Below are 27,398 nucleotides of genomic sequence, written 5' to 3'. Positions count from 1 at the left end.
AAAGCACTCTCCTTGGTTCTGTTTGCATCATGAACCTATCCCTGAGCCAAACACTGTTTCCAGGGGGTAAAGTACCTAGACTAGAATCCTGGGCCTGGGTTCCTCATGTGTGGCACAGAGGGAATGGCAACGTTACCAGGTTTGGAGCGAGAGTGGAGACAGTTCCTGCAAACAAAAGGTGCCAGGCAGGCAAAACATAATAAACACCCCACAAAAAATCATGCAAAGAAAACACTGGTTAGAAGACAGCAGAATAGGCTGTCCTTGAGGAGGGGTGATAAGAGAAAGCATGAAGGAAGAGCTGTCAGGTACAGGGATAAAGAACCAAAAACTCAGTTGTTTTACCTGTCCGTGAGTCCACCTTGCTAATTCTGCTTCAACTTTCCATTAATTTGTATTTTTCCTTTATTAAAAATTCTACTTTGATGGTAGTGCTTTTGGAGCCAATTATTCCTCACAGCCTCTGGATGAGAGTTGGCCAAGGTAAGCAAGCCATACTTTAAAAGATATAATGGGCATGTGTTACTTTTAGATAATTTCACTTTATCTACTTTGAATGTTGTTTGGAAATTGCTAATATAAAGCATAGAATCCTGTTTTCTCTTATAACATTTAATTTCAGTGGGAGGATCATTTGAGACCAAGAGTTTTGAGGCTCTAGTGTGCAATGATGGGGTCTGTGAATAGCTACTGCACTCCAGCCTGGGCAGCATAGCAAGATGCCATCTCTTAAAAACAAAAACAAAAACAAAAAACACCTTATTGACTGGGCACGGTGGCTCACGCCTGTAATCCCTGTACTTTGGGACGCTGAGGCGGGCGGATCACGAGGTCAGGAGATTGAGACCATCCTGGCCAACATGATGAAACCCTGTCTCTACTAAAAATACAAAAATTAGCTGGGCGTGAGGATGTGTGCCTGTAATCCCAGCTACTTGGGAGGCTGAAGCAGGAGAATTGCTTGAACCAGAGAGTCGGAGTTGCAGTGAGCCGAGATCATGCCACAGCACTCCAGCCTGGTAACAGAGTGAGACTCCATCTCAAAAAACAAAAACAGAAACAAACATCTAAGCATTTCCAACGGTAGGCTTATACGAAAGTCTAAAATGAAAAGTTATTTAAAGAAATCTAGATCTTCATATTTAAAACCAAATAGAAACACATTTGGAATATGTTTACCAGCAGAATATGGCATTCTTATGTTTGAGACTTAGAAAAATAAGCATTTTTTCTCAGAATGTCTTAGTAAGCTGCTGAAAAGGACAAAAGATTCTTAAAATGGTAATTTGCGCAGTGTATTTGATTTAAGGTCTCTTTGAGTATTTTTGTACCCAATACAGAGGGTAACAGAAAATAGAATTAACTGAGAAAAAGCCCCTGCAGCATCTGTTGTGTGCCTGGTATCATTTTCAGATCACCAAGTCAGATTCAGGAGGCGTTTAAAATGTGTGTATCAAAAATATTTAGCTCTCCGGATTGAAGTCTACTCTCCATCCATTCTCTGGGCAAATACTGACTGAGCACTTACTGTGTATAATGTAGTCTGGGTCTGGGGAAGGAAATAAAGATGGGTAAAAGTGCGTCCCCACCTCAGCTAGGTTGTCCGCCACCCTCAAGAATCGTGGGATCCAGGGTTGTAGAATAAATACAGTATTTTATTACATCAGTAAAAGGCATCTCCAAACTGATATTTTTCTTTTATGTATCCAAGAAATATCTTCTGCTTTTCAGAGCACCAGGATTGGCTAGACTTAATATTTTCATACCCTGGGCAACTGTAACAATTCTCTTCCTCTTCATGTCCGTTGGTAGGGGAATAAAAAATTTTTGCATCCAAGATTGCATGTAGGCTCCCCCTACATGTATACTGAACTCCTCATCTGCCCAGCTAGCTAATCCTGTTCCTTACGGGTTTGTAGTAGTTTTTATACTGGAAATCAAAGATCACAGGATTGGAAGGATCATTGAGTCTTACCTCATTTTAACAATGATGAGCAAAATGAGTGAGGTGTGCGGTATTTTTAAGTGACTTGCAGAGCAAGGTGAGTAGAAGAGCCAGTTCTCAAATGCAAGTGCTGAGACCCTCCTTTGCTGTCGTGGATTGACTTCTTTTCCTTTTATGTTGTTCTGGTTTTTAAAGGCAGCAGCCTCCTTGGAAAGACGAAAAGCATCCTGGGTTCAGGCTGACATCTGCACTTAACAGGTACATGGGTTGTTTCCTGGTAGGAGTAGATTTTAAAGCAGCTTAACCGTCCTGATATTTTTTACATAGCAACCAGTTGCCAGAGTGTGTTTATGTAAGCTGTGTTGATACATATTCAAAACAAAACCCACCATTTTTTGAGTGTCTACAGGGGGCAGTATAGAGCACACGAGGTCTGGAATGAGACTACCAGGGTTTGCGTCTTACTGTATGACCTTGAGCAGATTTTTTAACTTCCGATTGCCTCAGTTTACTCATTTGAAAAATGGAGATAATGGTACCTAGATCATGGGTTGGTTGTGAGGGTTGAACAAGATAAGACCTGGGAAGCACACGTGCTGAATAAACATCAGCTATTATCATGATCACTGTGGGCCAGACTCTAGGAGTAAGAGTTCCACCTCAGTCATTTTTTTCAATCCTGACAACACCCTACAAGAATGAGTATTATTTTCCATTCTAAAAGGTTAAGTGACTTGTTTAAGGGCTTTAGCTAATAGGTAAAGGACTAGGATTGAGGAAAAAAAAAAAAAAGCAACTGAGCACAGTAGCTCACACCTGTAGTCCCAACACTTTGGGAGGCTGAGGCCAGAGGATCACGTGAGCCCAGCAGTTTGAGGCCAGCCTGGGCAAGATGGTGAGACCCTGTCTCTATGGAAAAAAAAAAATAAGGGGGCGTGGTGGCACGTGCCTGTGGTTCCAGCTACTCAGAAGGCTGAGGTGGGGAGAATCACCTGATCCCAAGGAGGCTGAGGCTGCAGTGAGCCCTGTTTGCACCATTGCACTCCAGCCTGGGCAACAGAGACGCTGTCTCAAAATAAAAAAGAAACCTGATGAATGGTGCAAAATTTTAAATATTTTTTTATTTTATTTTATTATTATTTTTTTGAGACAGTCTCGCTGTCTCAAAACAGAAGTGTTGTAAAAGGCCTGTGTTGCCCATCCTCAGCTTCACTTATTATCAGCATTCTGCCAGTCTCTCCAAACCTACCCCCCATCCCAATCACATGATTGGCTAGATATAGTATCATACCTGGAAATATCTCCAACAGTGTAAGGCCAACGAGAACCTTTTTTAAAAAACATAACCACAATGCCGCTATTACACTTAACAAAATTAAAAATAACTCCTTAATATAGTTTAATGCCCGGTCTGTATTTAGATTTTCCCACTTGGCTCTGCATTTGTTTGATATTCTCTCAAGTCTCTGAATCTAGGCTGGAATCTGAACCCAGGTCTCTCTGATCTCAGCAGCCATGCTCCTTCTGTTGCACTATGGGTTCTGCCCTTGTCTGCCTCTTCCCTCCTCTGAAGCCACGTGGCTTCATAGCCACCTGAGGCTGGCACTGGACTGAACCACAAAGAAGCACTGTAGGCTAATGAAGTTGCTTACCGGTTCTTTTTATGGCCAACAGTTTGACCTTATGATGAGATAAATAAATAATCATCTCTTGCAACCAAAGCTGTGTAGACATTGAAACTATCTGGGAGAATTTCAGAAATTTGCTATACATTAGTGGCTCCAACATTTTCTCTTAGGACCACTTTACAGTCTTAAAAAATACGGAGGCCTGGTGCAGTGGCTCATGCCTGTAATTCCAGCACTTTGGGAGGCCAAGGCGGGCGAATCACCTTAGGTCAGGAGTTCAAGACCAGCCTGGTCAACATGGTGAAACCCCGTTTCTACTAAAAATACAGAAATTAGCCAGGTATGGTAGCGGGTGCCTGTAATCCCAGCTATTTGAGAGGCTGAGGCAGGAGAATCACTTGAACCTGGGAGGCGGAGGTTGCAGTGAGCACCACTGCACTGCAGCCTGGGCGACCAGAGCGAAATTTCATCTCAAAAGTAATACTAATAAAATAAAATAGGCTGGGCGCAGTGGCTCATGCCTGTAATCCCAGCACTTTGATAGGCTGAGGCAGGTGGATCACCTGAGGTCGGGAGTTCGAGACCAGCCTGGCCAACACAGTGAAACCCTCTCTCTACTAAAAATAGAAAAGTTAGCTGGGCATGGTGACGCATGGCTATAATCCCAGCTACTCGGGAGGCTGAGGGAGAAGAATTTCTTGGACGCGGGAGGTGGAGGTTGCAGTGAGCTGAGATCGCGCCACTGCACTCCAGCCTGGGCAACAAAGCGAGACTGTCTCAAAAAAATAACAATACAATAAAATAAATAAAATAAAAATAAACCCTCAAAGAGTATTTGTTTACGTGAGAATATCTATTGATATTAGAAATTAAATTGAGAGTTTTTTTAAAGATACTAGTGAATTAAAAAATAAATTAATAGCCCATTATACATTAATGTAAATTATATCTTTTTGAAAAGAAACACAAAAAAATTTTGAAAATAGTGGCAATGTTCACCTTTTACAAATCGCTCCAAGGCAGCTGGGTTGTCTGCTCCCGTGCTTAGCAGTGGGGGCATCACACCTCACGTGGCTTCTGGGGAAGCCCACCGTGCTTGGGAGAGGCAAGAGTGAAAACCAGAGGACAATTTACTGTCATTTTGAGAGTAGGTTTGACCTCACCTGCTTCCTGGAAGGGTTTTGCGAACCCCTGCTCTAAGTGACCCTTTACTTAGGAACAGCTGCTCTCAGGTGGAGAAAACCTAGTACAGCCACAGGCTAAACTGGCCACAGCTGGCTTCTGAGCTGGGAAGACTAGGGGCTGTTAGACGGAAGCCGTGCATCCGAGGCCCGCCTTGTCGAACTCGATCGCCATGCTGTCAGCTTCAGCATATGAGGCGGAATGAGTCTAAATTAAAATATTCTGGAGTGTGGGTGATCCTCAGAGGCTGTTATTGATATAAAGAACTTCAGGTAGGTCCTAACTCCTTATTTGATGGATGATTACAAATCAGTTATTCTTGCCTTCTTTCCTGTTGGTAATATTCAACAAAGACTATTGCATTTTCACTGAGGAAAATGGATTTTCAGCCAGACTCTCTCCTCCCCCTCCTTAGGACCAATTCTGATTCTGCTCTTCACACGAGTGCTCTGAGCACCAAGCCCCAGGACCCCTATGGAGGAGGGGGCCAGTCGGCCTGGCCTGCCCCATACATGGGTAAGACACACAGGCCACTGCTGACAGCAGCTGTGCTTGCTCATTCTGTCCTAGGGCCCGAGGGAAAGAGAAGCTGAAGTGGTGTTTGCACTTCCCGGTTCAGTGGTCTTAGAGAGGCGGCTCGTGGCAGGGAAGCGTGTGTGTCCATGATGCAGTCAGGATGGAGCTCCCGGCATCCCCTGCCTCTGCCCTGCTCCCTCCACAGCACGCTCTCCCTGTTGGCGTCTCTTGGCCCTCTTCTGGGCACCCATCATCTTCCAATAACTTCCTAACTGGTCTCCTGATTTCCAGTCTCACATCCCTTCAATCCAGTTTTATGTTAGGTTCCCCAAGAGTCCTCTTTCCCCACCCAGGATCTGAACAAACTGAGAAATAAAACCAGAAGTGACAGACAGAGCTAGATATCACCTTTATTACTAATAAGACCAGGTTGGAGGAAGTGACTGTCTCTGTAGGTCAGTGGGCCTATTGAGACTGAACCCCAGCGTGAGGCTGACTCCCCTTGAGTGTCCGGCAGCACTGGCCAGTGTGGTCCCCTGGGAGGAGGGGTCAGGCAAGCCTAGGGGAGGGAAAGGTGGAGCAGAGGCCTGCTGCCTGAGGGAAGGCATGCCCTTGAGAAGGGGAAGAGGAGACCAGACTGGAACTGTGCATCACCTGCTCAGTTGCCCCCAGTGTGAGTAAGGGGGTGGAGAGAGGCCAGGAGTAACCTGGAGTGAGGAAGAGGCCCACTCATGCCATCTCACAGCTCTGCTTCCAGAGTGAACCCAAACCTGATCATCTTGCTCTCCCGCTTAAAATCCTCAATGCCACCCCTCACCTTCAGGAGAAAGAGCCCAGATCTTCTTTGGAATGACATGAGCCCCAAGGCCTGGCCCCTGTCTGCCTCTCTCCCTTTTCTCTCTGCTCCCCCGCCTCACACCCAAGGTAGCCATGCGAACCACTTTGGGTTCTACTGGTGTGTCTTCCTGTTCTGTCTCTTCCTCTTTCACTCACTCCTGGCCTTCCTGGCCAACCTCAGCTCGTGTGTGTACTCATGTCTGTGGAGCCGTCCTTGACCTTCCTCCCTCTCAGCTCAGAGTTACCGTGTCCTTCTAACATCCCAGACTGCTCTCTTAGCACCTGTAATACTTGGCTGCTTTTTTATGTGAACATGCATCTCTTTCTCTGCTCAGTGTAGATTTCTTGAAGGCAGCATCTTAATGGTCTTGTTCTCTCCAGCCCCTAGCACAGTGCCCAGCACAGAGGAGCCCGTACTGATGGAGAAGTGTGAAGAATCACACACTGGCTCACATGTGCACAGCATTTGCCAAAATACCCTCTCGGTGCTGGTACCTGACCTGTACATGAAGTGAGGCTGGTCATTCAGACACATTTCATGTCTACCTTTCTGGGGTTTATAATCTAGAAAGAACAATGGTCTTGAATTATCCATTCCATATGCAGACTGACTCTTGCCCAGAAATTTTCAGGGCCCTGTATTTGTTCTTGAAACAGGAATAAATACATCTTTAGCCAAGAAACCAGCTTTTCTGGTTTTCTTTGCTTTTTGGAGAGTTTAAAGCCTAAATGGCCTGTGTTCCTTCTAGGAGAACATTCATGATCTTATTTCTTTGTATATAGCAGGGACAGGATTGAATAGTAATTGTTGATATATTTGTGCTATTGGTGCAATTTGGAGAAGACTACATTTGCTAAAATGATTGTTTGCTTGTAAACTATGAGAGCTTTCAGAATTGGTTAGGGACATCTACCCATGCTTCCATACATGGGAATATGAAAGTTGGCAGTGATGTTGAAATTGATGTTGGAATTGGATATGGGTCCACTGCTCACTGCTTAGAGGAGCAGGGTGTGTGGGAAGAGGGATTAGTTTAGTTTCAGGATAGGTAGAGATGGGAGTATGTAAACAAAGCCTAAAAAAAGCAGAAGCTGTAATCAGGGGGGGCGCCTGTGAGCACAGCAGGATCCTAATCTCCATGGACTCGGAGCCAGCTAGACAGACAGATTTTTACCCTGGAGCCCCTGCATTTCTGCCTCTGCCATTCCTTTCATTTACATTGCCCTCTGCAAAGTTTACGCTTCTCTAGAAAGGGCCAAAGGCCTAGAGAAACAAGGGAATCACAGGTAATTCAAGTGAGGATTTTTTGATGCTTGCATGCCAAGAAAAAGAAAGTAACTAAAGAAAGCAATTACCTGGGTTGAAGTATTCATGCTGAGTGATGTAGCCTCTGAAAGAAGAGATGAGAAGTGTCAGAAAGGGTAAGTGAGGATAGAATAAGAAAAGCAAAGGAATGTAAACATTGGTCCAGGTAGACGGAGCAATGAGAAAAACAGGAAGAAAGAAAGAAATCCTGGAGCAGGGTTCCTGCGTTGACTTGAGAATCGTGATGGTCTCTCCTTTTCAAATCAGCAGTTAGAAATTGTTGGGCTACAATATTTGAAAACCATGGAGGGTGGGCTGGCCTCCAGCTCAGATGTCTGAACTGTGTGCCTGCTCCTGCAGTTGCCTTGCAAGTATAGCAGAACTCAGAAACACATCCTAATATGGATGTGTTTACATGGGAAAGCCAGTGTTTAAAATATTATTCAAGTCTCCAAGGATGGAAATTATTTCTGGAGAATTATATTTGTTGGTGGGAGCTATTTTAAATAGTTTCATGTATTTTCCTCCTGTATTTCATTAAAGTTTTTCATTTTCTTTCCTTTTGGATTTTAAAAATACCAACTAGCTTTGCAAAAAGGTATTTCTTATAGGACCAACCAAATAAAGATTTAAAAAGTGATGGGAAAATATAATTGAAGCCCAGAACTGGGTTGTATGTTAGAAGCAATAATAACTGTTCTTTCCCTGGGAATCTCTCCTGAGCAAAATGATGTAGCCACACTTTTTTTTTGTTATTGTTGTTGTTGCTGTTGCTGTGAGCCGATGATGAGAGCATCTGCTCATAGCTTAACTACATGAGCAGTAAGCTGTGATACATTCATGAGTGGAGATTTGTGTCACAAGAAAACAAAGCCTGATACATGTTGAGTAATTTTCATAATGGCTATTGAGTTGTATGACAATTAGGCATAAATCATAAGCAGTTGGTATAAATGACAGAAATAAATTTTTATGGAGCCAAACAAGATTTTTATAATTTATCTCTTTTTGTTTAATTATTCAGAATCTATAAAGAGGGAATGTTGGCCATTTCCCTGGCAGCATGTACAGCTTAATGACCATTGCACACATACATGCAGATAGGGAAGCACAGGACTCTCTGGGACACATGCCCTGTCCCATAGCCTAGAACTGTCCCCTAACACCCCTCCTGTCATCGGGCTTGTGGAGGAGGGGCTGGGGTGGTCCTCTTCCTTTTAGGGAGCAGTCTAGAGCTAAGGGGAGAAGAGTGTGTAATAGTTGTCTTCTCTGCATCCAGGGCTGTAGATGCTGAATATTGCCATCTTTGGGGACCACAGTACTCAACTCCTTAGGGTGGAGGGGGCTTGGCATGCCTCGGACCCAGTGACCTTTCACCTACCGATAAACTTTGACCTGCAGAGTTAAGGAGAAGGTTTACAATGCAAATAACCTTGAAAGATGTAAGCCTGTTAATTGCTTAATTGGATTGGACAGGGGTACAGTGGCAGGTACAAGCATCCCAGATCTGAAGAGGGGCAAAAAGAGTTTCACCCGGGGACAGGAGGGCCCAGAGCCGGGAGGCTGAAACACCAGAGGCCTCCTTCAGGACACTGGTTAAGGGGTCTTCCCCTTGCCTTCCCTTCTACTTAGCAAATCAGGGCTGTGTGAGGAATTATTTTAGATTTGCCAGGCATGGGAGCACACAGAAGGAACATGGTCTCGGTTCCCTTAGTTAGAAGAGACCAGCCCTTGGTGACTCTGAGGCTGTGAGGTTTCCTGGAACACAGATGCAGCCTTGGTCATTGCTGTCCCATCCCTGTGGGACTGATAAAATGAGTGTTCTGTTTCCAGATAGCCAGTCACAACTCATTCCTTTTTCTTTTTAACCCTTCATTTGTAGTGCCATCTTGTGGGTTTTTAATTTAGTAGTAAAAATCCAGGCTTGGATATTTTGATGATATGTTAGCTTGATGCCAGAGTATCAGTCATTGCTACCACCACCCTTCTGGTCACTGCAGCCCAAATCCTGAGAGCTGCATCTAATTACTCCCATTCCCATGCCCCCACGCCCATTCAGTAGCCGAGTCCTGTTCATTTTATCCCCGCAGCATGTCTCAAATCTGCCTCTGGTTTTCTGTCCTCACTGCCAGCATCCTACTTGGTTCCTGTTTGCCTTGGACTATTGCATTGGTTTTCTCCTCTGCCTCCAAGCCTTAATAAGGCTTTCTCCTTTCAATCCACCTCCTACTCTGCTGCAAGAGCAGTCTCTGAAGCTTAGCTCTGATCATGTCACTTCTCTAACCGAAACCTTCCGTCCCCCACATCCTGCCAAATGACCAGCAGCCTCCTCCAGTCCAGCCCATCTCCCAGTCCTCCCACCATGTGCTGCAGCCACATTCTTCCATCTTCCTTCTCCTTCTTTTCCTTCCGCAACCACCCCCCACTCCTCCTCCTCCACTGCTGCCACCGCCGCTGCCACCTCCTCCTTCTCCTCGCACTGAGCATCCCCTTCAGCTTCGCTTCCAGTTGTCTAAATCTTCCAGGTACTACAGCAAATTGGTTAGGGATATGAATGTTCTGAAGACACACAGGCCAGAGTTCTAGTCCCAGAACTTACTAGCAGTGTGATCTTGGGGATGATAATAGCGCCTACCTCACAGAGTTGCTGTGGGGATCACATGAGATCACCTGTATAAAGTGCCTGGCAATAGTAAGTGAGCCGTCAGGTTGGTTGTTGGTTATCCTCTTCTTCATCATTATCCTTCAATGAATGATGCCTCAGGTACCACCTCCTCCATGAAGCCTTCCTTCTGTTCCAGTCTGAGGAGAGCATGCACTAATGGGGCTGTCACATGGGGTGTCTGCCAGCCACTCAGGCAGTTTCACATAGTAACCCTCAGTTGAGTCCTCCTGTTTCAGGGACTGGTCAGCCTTAGTAATTAAACCTCGAGTGATTGGTGTCTTGATGATGAAGAGATGCTTCAACACGCCATACCAGATTGCTATGTAAAAACTAGTTTTAAATTTTTAACAGGATAGTTACTTTTTAGTGATCAGAATGAAGTTCCCTGCCCTTTCTTAATATGAGGGTCTCAGGAAAGCCAGAATAGGAATCCGAAGCTCCTGTCCTTTTGACGGTACTGGTTGTAGAGCCACAGCTTTTCTCTCTCCACATCTCAGTGTTCGCCTGTTCCCACTGCCTGTCTTTAGATGGATTAAATGGCTGATTAAGTAAGAATGGGCCAAAGGGCTGGGCGCGGTGGCTCACACCTGTAATCCTAGCACTTTGGGAGGCCGAGGCGGGTGGATCAAGGGAACAGGAGATCGAGACCATCCTGACCAACACTGTGAAACCCCATCTCTACTAAAAAAAAAAATACAAAAAGTTAGATGGGCGTGGTGGTGGGAGCCTATAGTCCCAGCTACTCAGGAGGCTGAGGCAGGAGAATGGTGTGAACCCAGGAGGCGGAGCTTGCAGTGAGCCGAGATCGTGCCACTGCACTCGAACCTGGGCCACAGAGCTAGACTCTATCTCAGGAAAAAAAAAAAAAAAGAATGGGCCAAGGACCTTCTGCAATAGTCTCCTGAGACGATGATTAAAAATGTAGGCCAGGCGTGGTAGCTTACACCTGTAATCCCAGCACTTTGGGAGGCTGACGCTGGCAGATTACCTGAGGTCAGGAGGTTGAGACCAGCCTGGCTATCATGGTGAAACCCCATCTCTACCAAAAAATACAAAAATTAGCCGGGCCTGCTGGTGCGTGCCTGTAATCCCAGCTACTGGGGAGGCCGAGGCAGGAGAATTGCTTGAACCCTGGAGGTGGAGGTTGCAGTGAGCCAAGATCATGCCACTGCACTCCAGCCTGGGTGACAAAGTGAGATTCTGTCTCAGGAAAAATAAAAAAATTGTAAAAATGTAGATTCCTTGGCTGATTCTCACACCTTCTGAATCAAAATCTTTGAGGGTTGGCCCAATCTGCATTTTAGCAGGCTTACCCAAGGGCTCTTTATGTGCTCTAAAATAAAGCTTTCAATCACTTACTTACATTCTGGTTCTGTGGGCCTGAAAGAAATTCTGTGTTTGTGTGTCTGCTTAATTCATCGGCCTCTTTGTACTCCTGGGGACTCTTCGTGTTGCCCCCGCCCCTGGGCTCTGTTAAAATTTTGTATCTTCTACCTGTGTTACAGAATGTGCTACTGTGTTACCATGAACTGTCTTCTCACCTACACTGTATCACCCAGCCCCACCTAGCACTTAATGTAGAAACTTATTAAATATGGGTTGAGTGAATGGTTATTAGACATTTCATTTAAATTGTATAGACTAATCAGGTTAACCTGTAGGTTAACCTTAGCCAAAAACTTATCTAAAATGTAAGTAAGCTATACTTAAATGCTTAGAACTTAATAATATATCCTGATTCTATACTGAAAACTTATTTGGTATATTTGATTGCTCTTAGGGGAATGCTAAGATACTACATTCTTGGCACGGTTCTTTAGTTTTAGCTTATAGCAATAGGAAATACTATACTTTGTCATCTGCAGTATAATTTATGGATTAAAAATACTTCATTCAGCCAGAGCTTATTCCAAGTCAAAGTTTTAAAACTTTGTGAATAGCTATCTCATGTACCCTTTAAATTAACTTAGACTCCAGATAAATTTTATTCTTAAAATAACTTCACTGCATGAGAAATATATATAATAGCATACAGCATGGAACTTCGGATTTGTTCCTGTAGACACCCATGGTAAGTATCAAACAGTGATGCAGGCTTTTTGAGTTACCTGCTCTTACCCCCATGATAAAGCATTTGGAAGAGAATTTGCATCTATACTTCTTTACTTTGTGGTTTGAATAGAGATTCTCAGGTTTTGTAAAAATTGTTCTTTCAGGACAGAGACAGTAAGAAAATTTAAGACACAATTTTAAAGGAAAAAAAAAGGAAACAAATTTAGTTTCAAATTAACTATGCCTATTTTTAGTATAAATGATAAAGCACCTTAAATGAAAATCAGTGTATCAAAAGTGCCTTAGAATTTTCAAAATTCTATTTCAAATTATAAAGAGTTACTAATTCATAAATTCATGAAAATGAAAGTACCACATAAAAGCGTTTTCTTTTTTTCTTTTTCCTTTCCCAGTAGGTTTCTGTGATGGTGAGAATAATGGACATGGGGAAGGTATGAACTTATTTTACCTACTTATATCGGAGTGGGATGCTGAGTAGTGGATATAACCTTTCAATAGCTTTACTAATAAATATTCATGTTTTCAGGACTCCCCAGATGCTGACAACTGCTGATTGGCTTACTTTTCAGAGAGCCTTTAGAAAATTAAGGCTAGCCATGTTCAAGGCCAGGAGAAAGGAAATGTGTGGTTGCAGTACAAAGGTTCCTTTTTATCTAGGTCCCCACAGTCATAAGGTTGAGCAAGGAAGCAAAAGTTGTCATCACATGAAAATATGAATGAATTGGCCTGGCACGGTGGCTCATGCCTGTAATCCTAGCAGTTTGGGAGGCTGAGGCAGGTGGATCCCTTGAGGTCAGGAGTTTGAGATCAGCCTGGCCAACATGGTGAAACCCTGTGTCTACTAAAAATACAAAAATTAGCCAGGCGTGGTGGCACGTGCCTGTGGTCCCAGATACCCGTGAGGCTGAGGCAGGAGAATCGCTTGAACCTGGGAGGTGGAGCTTGCAGTGAGTCGAGATCGCGCCACTGCACTCCATCCTGGCGACCAAGTGAGACTCCGTCTCAAAAAAAAAAAAAAAAAAGAATGAGTTGATCACTTAAACAATTAGTTATTCCAGTAGTCTCTGCCCATTTAGAAAGCCTTCGTTGACAGATATAAATAAACAATGCCAGGAAAATGCATATTGGTTGTGAAATGAAAATGCAAACCTTACACAAGATGCTAAGTTTCGTAAAGCCAAATAAAACAGTGTTGGAGATCTATGGAAATGACACTCAAAGCCATTGACAAATGAGGGTCCAACACAGTTCATTTATTCACTTAGTACCAGGCATTGTTTTCTTTTCTCTAAATCTTTATAATCTGGAATTTAATTTTTACAATCTAAAAATAAACAACTAAATTAGGTTTATATGTCACAGAGGTGAGACTCATGGGGGGCCTGATAAATGAGGAGCATCTTGCAAGAGGCACAGCTCTCTGTCATCATCCTGCATGCTCCTTTTCTGGGCAAGCTCTTTTAGGCCATGAATAAAATCACAAAAAGTTAAAACATCAATAAACATCTAATCCATTAGAACAAAAATTAGTAAATGGCTTCAAGATTGATTGCATTCCTTCAATGCTTCGAAGAATTCCTGACAAATCTTGGATATGAAAAGGGACTAAAAGCAATGAACTCTAAGAAAACAGTCCCCATTAAGGCACTGGAGTCTGCCCCAACCGTGTTCTTACAACCAACCTCTTTGGAGAAGTAGCCTTGAGCTGTGTGATGCCACCTCACTCAGTCCTTCAAACTTTTCCCAGCATCTGACAGTACCTTTCAGGGCAATTTTTTTTTTTTTTTTTGGAGACGGAGTCTCGCTCTGTCACCAGGCTGGAGTGCAGTGGCGTTACCTCGGCTCACTGCAACCTCCGCCTCCTGGGTTCAAGCGATTCTCTTGCCTCAGCCTCCCGAGTAGCTGGGACTACAGATGCCCGCCACCACGCCTGGCTCATTTTTTGTGTGTGTTTTTAGTAGAGAAGGAGTTTCACCGCGTTGGCCAGGCTGGTCTCGAACAACTGACCTTAGATGATCTGCCCACTTCCGCTTCCCAAAGTGCTGAGATTGCAGGCATGAGCTACCACACCCAGCCTTTCTGGGCAAATTTTATTCTTGACCTCTCATTGTATTGGTTTATGAAGGCCCTCAAAGCCCATTTTCCTTGTTTCCTAGTTTGCTGAGAGCCACCTGTGGCGTCAGCATTTACCAGACACTGTTTTAAGCACCCACCAGTAGAGAAGAAAACCAAGGCTCTGCCCTCATGGAACTTACATTTCTGAAGCAGTTTATATTAATGATTAAGTCAGATAACATTTGAAGAAAATCAACAAAGGTGTTGACAAAATATGCTCTTCAAAAGAGAGTGATGTGAATATCGGGATTAAGAGAGACATCTGGGGACATTGACCAAGCCTGGCCTGGTGTAGCAGAAATGCTGTCCTGGTGGTATTGGGCAGGTTGCCTGAAGGGCATTGTATCCTCCCCTTACCATGCTGTCGAATAAGTTAGACCCCTACCCATACTTAAGTCATTTTAGAAGTCACAATTGCATTTGTATCCTCAGTTTTATTAAATACAAGATAAACTTATTTTAGAGTTTTTGTTTCAAACTCTTTTCTCAATATTTACTAGGAAAGTTTGGGCCCTGTTTCGTGTGACTTCTTTCTGGGGTCCATTATTCTTGGGTACTTGGCCATCTTTTGTGGGGCTGAGACAGGATAGTCATGACAGTCACACTGGCGCTTCTGTGGCCACTGGAACTCAACAGCATTCCTGGTTCTGAGTAGTCACCGATGTCCCTAACTTGGAATCCCCTTCCTGACATCAGATCACTTAACTCCTGAAGGCTGGTCCTTGTTTTCTGGTCTCTTACTGAGAACAAAAAGTATTTACTTGTTCTGTGACCCAGCATTCTTGTTTTACCTGGCACGACTGAGAGAGTTAAAGCGGAAAGCCCTGGAAGGGTCCCTTTATACAGGTTGTTTCATAGCATTAAAGAGCCAACAGCGGTCCAGCAGCTGCCCAGCCTCAGATCCTCTGGGTTGTTGGTTCCTCTTTGTCCCCCACTTCCATCCCACAACCAAAGAGCTTCACTGCCACCATGTCTTCCAGCTAATACTCCTCTTCTCCATACTTTCGCCATTTCATCTTTGTTGCAGGCTCTCTCCTCATCCCTCTTCTTCTGTTCTCTCCTTTGCCAAGCCTGCAGAGCCCTCCCTGCCCTGGCCTCAGTCGTCTATATTTTACTTCCTACCATCCCCTTGACTCAGCCTACACTCCAGTTGAAAAGAGTTACTCTACTCTTACCTTCCCCTCTCTTGGAATTCCCTTCTCCTGTGTCTCTAAAGGGCTCCCCCCAGTGCCCATCTCCAAAACCCTCCTGGCCTCTTCCCCGTCTGCAGTTCACCTCTCAGGAGCATCGTACCCTCAGCTCTCTCGGGCTTCCACTCGTTTCTTCCTTCAGTGATGGTTATTTATGAGTTGCCCTTATCCACTGACTAGATTACAAATTCGTGAAAGGTTGAATCCGTGTCTTACTCATTTCTGCAGTTCCCACGATAGTGCCCAAAGTGCCTTCCCTAGTACACAGTCCATGACTAAGTCATTTTTATTTGTTAAATCAGTTTTTACAAAGATAATTTGTTCAGTCAAAGGTAGGTAGGATGGATGCTTTCTTTTTTTGTTGTTGTTTATGTTTTTTTGAGACAGGCTCTTGTTCTGTTGCCCAGCCTGGAGTGCAGTGGCACAGTCATGGTTTAGTGCAGCCTCAGCCTCTCAGGCTCAAGCAGACCTCCCACCTCAGCCTCCTGAGTAGCTGGGACTACAGGTGTGAGCCGCCACACCCAGCTAATTTTTAAATTTTTTGTAGAGACAGGGTCTCACTATGTTCCCCAGGCTTGTCTCAAATTCCTGGGCTCAAGCGATCCTCCTGCCTTGGCACCATAAAGTGCTAGGATTATAGGCGTGAGCTACCATGCCCGGCCCGGATTCCTGCCTTCTCATGCAATGACTCTGCTGCTTTTTTTTTTTTTTTTCTTTAGTAGCATCTTTCCCTGGCCCATTGAAAGAAGAGAATCTGTTAAATGTTCCGAAGCCACTGCCAAAACAACTGTGGGAGACCAAGGAGGTGGGTGAACAGTACTCAGCTATGTTTGTTGTCACTGAATGTTTATACTTTGAAGTCATCGAAAAATCTTGCAGAGGTGAAAACAAGAGGAACTAGGGGAAAAGGAGAAGATTTGTCTGAGGACAGAGATAAGAATATACAAGGGAATGACATTTCAAGTAAAAATTATCACACTGGTGTCAATGAATTAGTACATTGATCTCTTGGCTTCCTAATTTTCATATGAATTGACTTATTTAAAAAAAAAAAAAAAAACCTCCTAAGTCCCCCATATCTTATTTGTTTTGCGAAAAGGTCTGAAACCTCGTTGTAAGTCATCGGCAGATTTTTCTGTTTTTTAGCCAGCACTTTATACCAGTCTCCAGCTTCTGTTCAGAATTACTGGTATACCAGACAGCCCTTTTTAAATCAAGGGCATTTGACCTGAGTCCTCCAAGTCAGTTGACAAGTCATCTGTTTTACTATGATTTCCATGTGCTTTTGAGCATTTGTATCTAAAATTGTGCTAGCTGACCTCCACCTCGGCTCTCTGTACACCTAACCCACTGTAGAAGAAAGGGAGGTCCCACGGTTCTTGTCTTGGCCTTTCTTCCCAGAGGGAAGCTGTGTTGACTTTGAAAGAAAACAGTTAATCTGTTCCAGCCCTTAAGGATACTCTATTGCAATTGCTTGTATTGCCTGTGTACTTAACTATCCCCACCTATTTAGGATCCCTTTGGCCCAGTTCCATTTTCTTCTGCCAAGTCTACCAGAGTCACCATTAGCATTACAGTTGTCTTAAAAGGTTTTTTGTAAAAGCAAGATGTATTTGATGTTTAATCATTTGGGAAGTAAAAAAGAGATATGACTTAAAATTCACATATTTAAACACAGGAGAAGCAACCACACTATGTCTTTTCCTGTGAGAGGCACATGTGGTTGTGGAGGCTTTTATCAGGGACAACTACATCTTCTCCACCAAAGAGGGCAGTGGTATGCCCTCCTCCCTGAGTACCAGGGACTGGTCTCTGGAAAGAGATGTTCACCTCCCTTGGTTCTTGTGGATTTGTAGTACTCATTCCTGTCCATCTGGAGCTTATATTCTAGTTGAAATATTTTATTTTCTTCTGACATTCATTTCTTTTTTCACCCTGTTTTGTTCTTTTATGTATTTCATTTCATCTCAAGCCAATTGGAAAAGAAATGTTTATTTAAAAGCTCTACGTCGGCCAGACGCAGTGACTGACGCCTGTAATCCCAGCACTTTGGGAGGCTGAGGCGGGTGGATCACCTGAGGTTGGGAGTTTGAGACCAGCCTGGCCAACATGGTGAAACCCCGTCTCTACTAAAAATAAATAAAACAAATTAGCTGCTGTCATGGTGCATGCCTGTAATCCTAGCTGCTCCAGAGGCTGAGGAAGGAGAATCGCTTGAACCTGGGAGGCGGGGGTTGTGGTGAGCCCAGATCATGCCATTGCACTCCAACCTGGGCAACAAGAGCGAGACTCCATCTCAAAAAAAAAAAAAAGAATCATAAAGGATGGGTGCAGTGGCTCACACCTGTAATCCAAGCTGAGAGGGGTGCATCAACTGAGGTCAGGAGTTTGAGACCAGCCTGGCCAACATGGTGAAACCCCATCTCTACTAAAAATACAAAAATCAGCCAGGCGCAGTGGTAGGTGCCTATAATCTGAGCTACTTGGGAGGCTGAGGCATGAGAATTGTTTGAACCCTGGAAGCAGAAGTTGATCGCGCCACTGCATTCCAGCCTGGGCAACAGAGTGACACTCTGTCTCAAAAAAATAAAAAGGAAAGAATGGAATCACAGACTGGGTTAAATAACTAATATGGCCTGTACTTTTGAAATTGAAAATAATCAACTTCTTGATATGGCAAATACTCCCTATAATCTGTTGCAGACCATAAAGGCAGACGCCACTTCTCAGCCTCACCTCACAGACAGAGTAGGCGGTGTGACCAGCATAGTTATTGAGACTTAGGAGAAAGCCCATTGGAAAGCTTCTAGGAAACTTTGGTTTTCAGATAAAAGGAACATATCCAGCTGCCACTAGCCCCTTTCTCCTTTGTATCTTGAATGCAAATATGCCTGTAGTCCCAGCTACTCGGAAGGCTGAGGCAGGAGAATCGCTTGGACCCAGGAAGCAGAGGTTGCAGTTAGCCAAGATCACACCACTGCACTCCAGCCTAGACAACAAGCAAAACTCCATAAAAAGCTCTATGTGTAAAACATTGGTCTTTTAATATTAATCCAGAAGGTAAATTGATAAGGCATCAAATTAAGAAAATATATTAATATTATGCCTCCCTTAGGCCTGGAAGTTTGAGTTTAAAAAAGTCTTGCCAAAACCCAAAAGGCTGCTCTGTGAGGACGCTGCTGACACGCGAACTCTCACTTGCACCCAATAGAGCCTCAAGATCCTTACGAAGACACTTTTCAAAAACTTGAATTTGGCTTTACAGTAAGTAAACCCAGCTTTCGTTGTCTCTTCTCAGATTCAATCCCTGTCAGGACGCCCTCGATCCTGTGATGTTGGAGGTGGCAAGTAAGTAATATTCTTTCTGTTCGTGTTTCAGGGACTATCTTGAAGGTTTTTCCCAAAAGGCAAGTCCCACTGCTTTGTTACAGAACTCTCAGAAACGTAACTTGCTATGTATAAATTGAAAGTCAACTGCATTTTCATAAAAACAGCCACTCTCTTTTGATACTCATATTTCATCTGTTTAAAGTAATTAAATTACGTAACTATAATAACAAAAAAACTGACATAAGTATGTTTGAGAATCACACAACTGACTCTTGGTAAATACACAACTCTCCGGGTAGAAGCAGCGTCAGAAGCAGAAATGTGCGGGAATCGAGAGGAGCCTACCAGCCTCGAGCTGTGGCAGGCTGTGGGCATCGGTGGCATCTTGGCCATTGGAAAAGGGAAGCAGCAGTTCACCTGGCAGCTGGGTGGCACAGAAGTTAATTAAGAGAGTTTCTGTGAGTGTACTTAATGTCACTGAACTGTACACATAGAAATGGTTAAAGTGGTAAATTTTATGGTATATTTTACTACAATTTAAAAACATAAATGGAAGATGAATATATTTTCCATATGCAATACAAAAAAGTTTCTATGAAGCAATTTGTTAGTGGATTTAATAGTATGCAACTTCACTCCCTAAAAGGTTTGAGACAACTTACAAAAATATATATAGTACAAGCAAATGAAAAAGGAAGTTCATGAGGAAGTTGAGTCTAAAAGAGAACGAGGAGATGAAAGAGATAATGAGGCCCTTGCCTTAACAGAAACTGCCTTGGGAGGGCTGGCTGGTGTGCTCCGTGGGATGGTACAGACAGCTGCTGGGGAGTTGCACAGAGAGGACCCCTTGGAACTCGATGGGCTGTGTCCTGAGACAGCCCCAAGAAGGCTTCCTGGGGATGTTTATCATAGCGTCCGTGAGAGCAGTCCCACCACTTGGAACCGAAGCCATTTCAGAACCAGCAAGGCTGCAGGGCCAAAATAATGTGGTTTGGAAATGGGATTCTTGCATGATTTGACTTAGTACATACAATCACCAGTGGGTCAGTGGGTGAACTAAATCCACTTCAAGCAATCATTGAATATGATTTCCCCCAACAGAGCTTCCTGTGAGTATTTCACAGCAGCGCATTCAACGCACTCCCTATTGAGTACCTGGAGCTCAGACATTCTTTTTGGCAGGTTAAACATAAACTCAGGTAATCTGCTGAGCTGCGCCACGGGTTGATGTTCGCTTCAGAAAGTGGGAAAGCCTGCCAGGACACATGCCCAACAAAAGACGGGCTGCCGAGGGGCGCAGGACACTCCCATGGAAGGGGCAAGATTTTCCTCAAGGGAGTCTCCCTCAACCTAGTCCGGTTCAGGGGCTTCCTGGTAAAATGGAAATTTGAAAAATATATATATATATATTTTCCTCAAGAATCAATTTTGACTTAACCATCAGATAACCTTCAGGCTCTGAAAGCCTACATTATAGAATTGGGCTGTAGTACTTTAGCCCTCAAGAGGTTGTTTTTTTGTTTTTTTAATTTTGTTTGTTTGTATTTATTTATTTTTTTGAGATGGAGTATCGCTCTGTCACTCAGGCTGGAGTGCAGTGGCACGCTCTTGGCTCACTGCAACCTCTGCCTCCCAGGTTCAAGTGATTCTCCTACCTCAGCCTCCCAAGTAACTGTAATTACAGACGTGCACCACCATACCCAGCTAATTTTTTTATTTATAGTATAGAGACAGGGTTTCATCATATTGGCCAGGCTGGTCTTGAACTCGTGACCTCAGCTGATCCACCCACCTCGGCCTCCCAAAGTGCTAGGATTACAGGCATGAGCCACCACGCCCAGCCTGTTTTGTTTTTACAGATAGGGTCTTGCTATGTTGGCCAGGTCGGTCTTGAACTCCTGGCCTCAAGTGATCCTCTCAAAGGATCACTTGCCTTGGCCTCCCAAAGCACTGGGATTACAGGTGAGCCACCATGCCTGGCCAACTCGGAGAGTTTTAAAGCAGGTGTTTTTTAGGTAGAGAAAGTTGCTTTCTTGCTCTTATGTTACAGACAGAATTCCATTCAGTGACTCCTAGTCATGCAGATATTTATTGACCCCCTAATTCTTGGCACTGGGTAAAACAATGAACAAAACAGATCAAGTTCCTGCTTTTGAGGAGCTAATAATCTAGTAGAGCAAGATGGGCAGAAACAAATAAGCAAAGCACGGCAAAAGTCGGGTGTGGATGAATGCACTGAAGGAGACACAACCGTGGCAGGTGGATAGGCAGCCACCGGCGGTCATTGAGGAAACCTTTCTGATAGTGTGAGGCGACGCGGAGAGGGCTTCAGGCAGCAGGAACAGCAAATGCAAAGACCCCAAGGCAGGAGTGGGCCTGGAGCTCAAGGAGGCTTGTATTGCTTGGATCTGCGCAGAGAAGATGGGAGTTGTTAGAGGGTCTTGAACCCGGGGGCGCATTACTTTCCTTAGGTCAGTGGTGACTCCGTTAGGTAGTAACTATATTTGGAAAGGAACCCACCTGTATTTCTCCCAGTTGCAGAGGAACTGTGTGAACATTACTAATGACCTGGTTCACAGTGGTCACATTTTTTCCATCCTTGCTCTGTGCCGTTGGACGCTTCTCCCTGCCGCGCCCCTGCTCTCTCTGCCTTCACTCCCACCTGATCACCCTTGGATCTTTCTTCTCAGTCAGAAAGCCCATCTGCTCTCACGTTGAGGGCTCTGAGATGTCAGTTTTATTTTTCTAGTCCTTGACCTTTAACCCTATAAACAGTTCCATACTTCCAGCCATCTAAGAGACAAAATTCAGGCCGGACGCGGTGGCTCATGCCTGTAATCCCAGCACTTTGGGAGACTGAGGCAGGCCGATCACTTGAGGTCAGGAGTTCGAGACCAGCCTGGCCAACGTGGCAAATATAAAAATTTGTCTCTACTAAAAATACAAAAATTTGCTGGGTATGGTAGTGCACGCCTGTAATCCCAGCTACTCTGGAGGCTAAGGCAGGAGAATTGTTTGAACCTGGGAGGCAGAGGTTGCAGTGAGCCAAGATCGCACCACTGCCCTCTAGCCTAGGCGACACAGCAAGACTCTGTCTCAAAAAAACACAAAATAAAAAGACAAAATTTATATTCAGTTTTTCTACAACCAAAACGATCCTTCTTCCTCACCATCTGGTTGGACACCTCTCCTGCTGCCTCATTTCTTTCCAAGACTCCACAGTTCGCCCAGTCATACTTTTACCAAGAAAAGTGAGGCGAGGCTGGCAGGAGTGCGTGCTCATCTCTCTTCTGCCACTGATTCCCCTGACACCACCCTCCTCTAGTCCTAGGGACACAGGGGTCCCTCTTAATCATGCTGGCCACTTTACCACTCCCTGGTCCTCCCTCTACTGGATTTGCGGAGGCTTTTCTCTGCTAATTAACTTTCCCTCATTTCCAGAATTCTCAGTCATGCTTTTTGAAAGCATATGTACTCTCGAGTGTTCCTTACTGCTTACCGATCCTCGACCCACCATGCCCTGGCTTCCACATCTGCTGTTCAATGGAACCTTGAGAATGTCAGTTGCCTCCTGTACATAAATGAGAAATATCCCTGCTGCATCCCTGCATGTCTTCCTAGTCAGCAAAAACTCAAAGCCAAAACAGAATTCATGATCTCATCCATACCCCTGCTCTCATTCCCAGTCTGCTCACATCTTCAGTGTCCCCTGTCTCAGTGGGGGGCTCCACCAGTCCCCAGGCCAAAGGCCCCAGAGTTGTTCTTGAGTTCTACTTCCCTGTAGAGTCCACCTGCCTCTCTGTCCCTATGCTCGTGGCCTCCTGCTGGACCGTTCAGCAGCGTCACAGTGTGCCTCTCCACCTCCAGGTCTGCTCCTTGCACCTCAGGACCCCTTCCCCAAGTCTGTTAGCTATGCTGTCCTACGAAAAGCTGATACCTCTCTGCCCGACACTGCCCACCCCGCTTCCAGCCTTCCACTGGCATCGTGTCATCCTCTCATCAGCCCCAGCCTCGGGTGCTCTCTGCCTGCTTTTCCAGTTCCATCTCCACCACTAACCAGCCCTCCTAAACTCAACCCTCCCGTGGTCTGAATCCTCACAGTTCTGAGGGCACACCGTGTGGTCTCACACCTCCCTGCTTTTGCCCATGCTGTGAACTTGCCTGAAATCTTTTTCCTGACTAGATCACCTGAATTATTTAGCCTTTAAACTCAGCTCAGGTGTCCTCCAAGGAAGCCTCCTCAGGTCGGCTGGGCTTCCCTCCATATGGCCTCCCTCCAGGCGCTATCACTGCACTACTGAATTGTATTATGTTGCCAGTTATGTTCCTTATGGCTCAGTCTCTTGAAGCCCAGATGCCAGCGACTGGCCCCTGGGAGGTGCTCTGCTGATGCGTGCAGGAGGGAATGAAGTGTCCTCAGTGGGATTCATAACTTCCCTCTGCTCCTGGCTGGTGGCACCTTCTCCTGCATTCTCCTCTGCTTCACCCTCACTGCTCTTTTCCTAGGTCACCCCTGGACCACTGCAGGTGGTCCTTCTAATTGGTTCTCCCTGCCTTTCTTTCTGCTCCCTGAGGCCATCCTCCACACTGGAACCACAGTGACATTTCTGAAATGCCATTCTCCAACTTAACCTGGCCTCTCTCTTTCCACAGTCCCTGATCCAGACTCCTGAGAACAGCACATCTTCTCCCTCCTGCCTCTCCCTCCCCATCTGCTGCCCTCCCTCCCCACACTCTGCCCTGACACTTGACACCTGGCCATGCCCAGCTACTCGCAGTTCCATGCACACACTGTGTCAGGGCCATGGCAAACCCGTCCCCTCTACAGCCCATCCTGACATGGACAACTCCTGCTTTTGTGCTCCCGGTGCCACTTGTACCCACTGGTTACACGCATCTCTTCTCAAACCCAGCACAGCGCGATTCCTGCCACGTTGCAGTTACTTGCTTTCCCAGGCTGTCTCTCCTGCCCATCTGTGAACTGCAAGAACAAAGTCCTTTCAGACCTGGCTAGCAGGCCCCTCCCTGGGCCCCGCACTTGAGAGGGCTTCATTCCCAAAGGGAACATACCACCATTGTACACCCGCTAGGCCTAGGGGGTGGCTAGAAAGTCAGCGAGGTGTGGACAGAGCTTGGCCGCATAGGCTGGGATAGCCATGTGCCTGCACTGCAGTGCGGAACAGGACTGGGGGAAGAGAAGGGGGCGTGGACTGAGGGCCAGGCTGCCTCTCCCTGTGCATTCTGGCACAGAACTCCAAGAAGTCTGAGATTTCTACATGTAAATCTGGCCTTGCAGGCTATTATGAGGTATAATTTGTCAGGATAGACACAGAACAAAGTTCATGTAAGGGTTTGTTCATTTGATTTATAAGTTTTAAAAATCGAAACACATGGTATGCAGACCTCCTTTTATACTCTTGCTCCAGGCCTGTACATTTCAGGAGCAGGCCTGACCCCGGACATACTCGCCTGCTTGTTCATCATGGTGCCAGCAGTACGCGGCCCGCTGCCTGCCACACAGTGCCCAGCCCACAGATTGTGATGAATGAGTGGCAACATCTCTTTGTCACTTTATAGTTTATGAAGACTGTAATTTAAAAAATATATCTTGGAAGGTATATTGGAAGGTAGCTAGTTACTCAGAGATACTTTTTCTGGTAGCAAAGATAACTTAGAAATCTAGCAAAAAGAACTACATAAAGAGAGAGCAGTGCTTCACATTTTGTAGAGTGGTTTATAATTTTCAGAATACTTCTGCATTATAATCTAATCTGGTCTTGACTATTCTAGACCCTAATCTAGTATTCCTGTAATGTGGGCACTGGTAGTCGGTGAGGAAGTGTGTTTCGGAGAGGTTAAGCTGAGCACCCGTGTTCTCAGAATGAGAGAGGCCACACCAGGACCTCCGTGTTTCGTAGCCAATGCTCTTATTTGACAAGGAAAAGGTTTCGGCCATGTTTGGTTTCCCAACAGCCAAATACATTGTAGAAAGTCATTCTTAATCTTTCTTTTTTCAGTGCTTTTCCACATAATGGTCAAAACCTAGGCCTCTCACCCTTTTTGGGGACCCTGAACACTGGAGGGTCATTGCCAGATCTAACCAACCTCCACTACTCCACGCCCCTGCCAGCCTCCCTGGACACCACCGACCACCTCTTCGGGAGTATGAGTGTGGGGAATAGTGTGAACAACATCCCAGCTGCTGTGACCCACCTGGGTATAAGAAGCTCCTCTGGTGAGTATCTCCTGCTTAGCAGTGACCTGGTGGCTTCATCATAGGTGGTCCCCACCCATGTGGCGTGTTCAGTGAATCACTGAATGAGAATGACTGCATCTCAGTTAGAGACGATAATGTACCTTGTTGTATCTCCTGACCCCGCGGACATTTTTCTTGGACGTTTCTGTTTCTCCTGGGTTCATGAGTTGAAACCATTCCCTATCTGCTGAACCTCATTCCCTATCATCCTCACTCGCTCCTCTATCCAGGGACTTGGGGAATAAGACATGGGAGCCAAGAAATAAGCATCCACTCTGCGTTGGCTGAACAGTGTTAGTGGCTCTCATCAACATATGACAGTTTATAATTTAGAGGCCATCTCTCTGGATTCCTCCCATTTTCCATTAGATTTCTAAAGGCAATATTTTGCATTTTAGAAAATTTACAGCGGATATGATGAAAATATTTCTACTTAATATCTGTGTATTAAGTGGAAATCACTCACAGTTCCAGTTAAAGATGCAGCATTAGCTATATAAAGATACTACCCAGAACGAGACTTGGGTGTTACTCTGTGGGTTTGCTTGTCCATATTGAAATTATGACTACATTTGTTTGAAGCCTGACACTCTTTTTTTTTTTTTTTTTTTTTTTTTTTTTTTTTTTTGAGACGGGGTCTCACTCTGTCACCCAGGCTAGAGTGCAATGACAAGATCTCAGCTCGCTGCAGCCTCCACTTCCCGGGTTCAAGCAATTCTCCTGCCTCAGCCTCCAGAGTAGCTGGGATTACAGGCATGTGCCACGATGCCCAGCTAATTGTTTTTGTATTTTTAGTAGAGACAGGGTTTCACCATGTTGACCAGGCTCACCTCCACCCACCTTGGCCTCCCAAAGTGCTGGGATTACAGGCATGACAGTTTCTGTATTTTCTGTGAACTCCTTAAAATGCTTGGTACACACAGATTTCAAAGATGTTTAAGAGATGCTTGAGCTTTCTTTCTGCATGAATTTGTAAAAGCTCAGTTCACAGCTGTAGCTCTAATTATTATCTGAGCCAGCTGGACCACTGACCTCTTTGTGGACTGGTGAGTGGTAGATTTATGTAGGGCTTTATCATAGACATGTTCCTACCTTTAAAAATATAGCAAGTGAAGTCATCTACATGAATTCTAAAAAGACGATAATTTTTTTTTTTTTTTTTGAGACGTAGTCTTGCTCTGTGTCCCAGGCTAGAGTGCAGTGGCATGATCTTGGCTCACTGCAACCTCCGCCTCCCAGATTCAAGCAATTCTCCTGCCTCAGCCTCCCTAGTAGCTGGGACTACAGGCGCATGCCGCCATGCCCAGTTAATTTTTTGTATTTTTAGTAGAGATGGGGTCTCGAACTCCTGACTTCAAGTGATCCACCTGCCTTGGCCTACAGGCGTGAGCCACCAGCAACATACTCTTGTCAATGTCTAGGGCAGGTGATAATCCTCTTACTCCCAGTGGTGCAGTACAGCCCCTGGCCGTAACACTCCTACCCAGAATTGTGTTGTGGAGCATTTCGTTTGGAAGGGATGCTGAGTGACGGTCTCCAGGTGAAAGGAGTGTTTGCTGCCCTTCACTCTGAGATTCATCCATGCAAATCAGAATTCACCACCCAAATGAGAGTGGTCCCCTTCAGGTGGGTCACCTGGAAGTTTCTCTAATGATTGCAGTGATGCTGCCATGGTGCAACACAATCTTAGGTTTGAAGAATTGATTTCAGAGAACACCTTTATTTTTGTTTTTTGGGTTTTTTGGGTCATTTTAGTATCCTTAATAGTAGCAAGTTTTTCATCGACTGAGTCTTGGTTTTGATATTTACACATTTGCTTCATAGGAGAAGCTCTCAAAACCTTTATGCCCAGATTCAGAGTGTGGGCAATTCACGTTCTTGGTGAATCCTCGATGTAGGAAGATATCTAGGGTCCCAGAAGTGAAGCAGCATCAGCACATAGCTCCGCTGGGCCTCAGGGAAGCTGGCGTTTTCTAATGCAGCCTTTGACACTTTGCTTCTAGCTGAAGATCTTATGTTTAGTCACTGGTTGTCTTCTCAAAAAAGCATTATTTCCAGAACATGTTAGAACCGATGTCAGGTTTCTGTATTTTTTTATTATTATTTTTTCTTTTTGAGATGGAGTCTTGCTCTGTCACCCAGGCTGGAGTGCAGTGGTGTGATCTCGGCTCACGGCAAGCTCCGCCTCCTGGGTTCACGCCATTCTCCTGCCTCAGCCTCCCCAGTAGCTGGGACTACAGGTGCCCGCCACCACGCCCGGCTAATTTTTTTGTATTTTTTTTTAGTAGAGACGGGGTTTCACTGTGTTAGCCAGGATGGTCTCGATCTCCTGACCTCGTGATCCGCCCGCCTCGG

The 27,398-nt window shown here is 45.0% G+C and overlaps 1 protein-coding gene across 1 annotated transcript in view; it reads left to right on the top strand.

Annotated features, from left to right (window-relative positions):
• The window catches only part of CRTC3 (CREB regulated transcription coactivator 3), a 113,053-nt gene that overhangs the window by 73,187 nt on the left and 12,468 nt on the right, over window positions 1-27,398 (top strand). Inside the window, exons 4-10 of the mRNA XM_011978374.1 lie at window positions 422-483; window positions 2,141-2,203; window positions 5,171-5,271; window positions 12,548-12,583; window positions 16,177-16,262; window positions 18,756-18,805; window positions 24,805-25,022. Of these exons, the coding sequence (XP_011833764.1) occupies window positions 422-483; window positions 2,141-2,203; window positions 5,171-5,271; window positions 12,548-12,583; window positions 16,177-16,262; window positions 18,756-18,805; window positions 24,805-25,022 (616 nt within the window). The remainder of the gene's footprint in view (window positions 1-421; window positions 484-2,140; window positions 2,204-5,170; window positions 5,272-12,547; window positions 12,584-16,176; window positions 16,263-18,755; window positions 18,806-24,804; window positions 25,023-27,398) is intronic.

This window comes from Mandrillus leucophaeus, unplaced genomic scaffold (assembly GCF_000951045.1).
Source record: "Mandrillus leucophaeus isolate KB7577 unplaced genomic scaffold, Mleu.le_1.0 Scaffold193, whole genome shotgun sequence".
NCBI classification, from domain to species: domain Eukaryota; kingdom Metazoa; phylum Chordata; class Mammalia; order Primates; family Cercopithecidae; genus Mandrillus; species Mandrillus leucophaeus.
The sequence above is the reverse complement of the archived record's forward strand: the minus strand, read 5'-3'. Positions and strand labels throughout refer to the sequence as shown.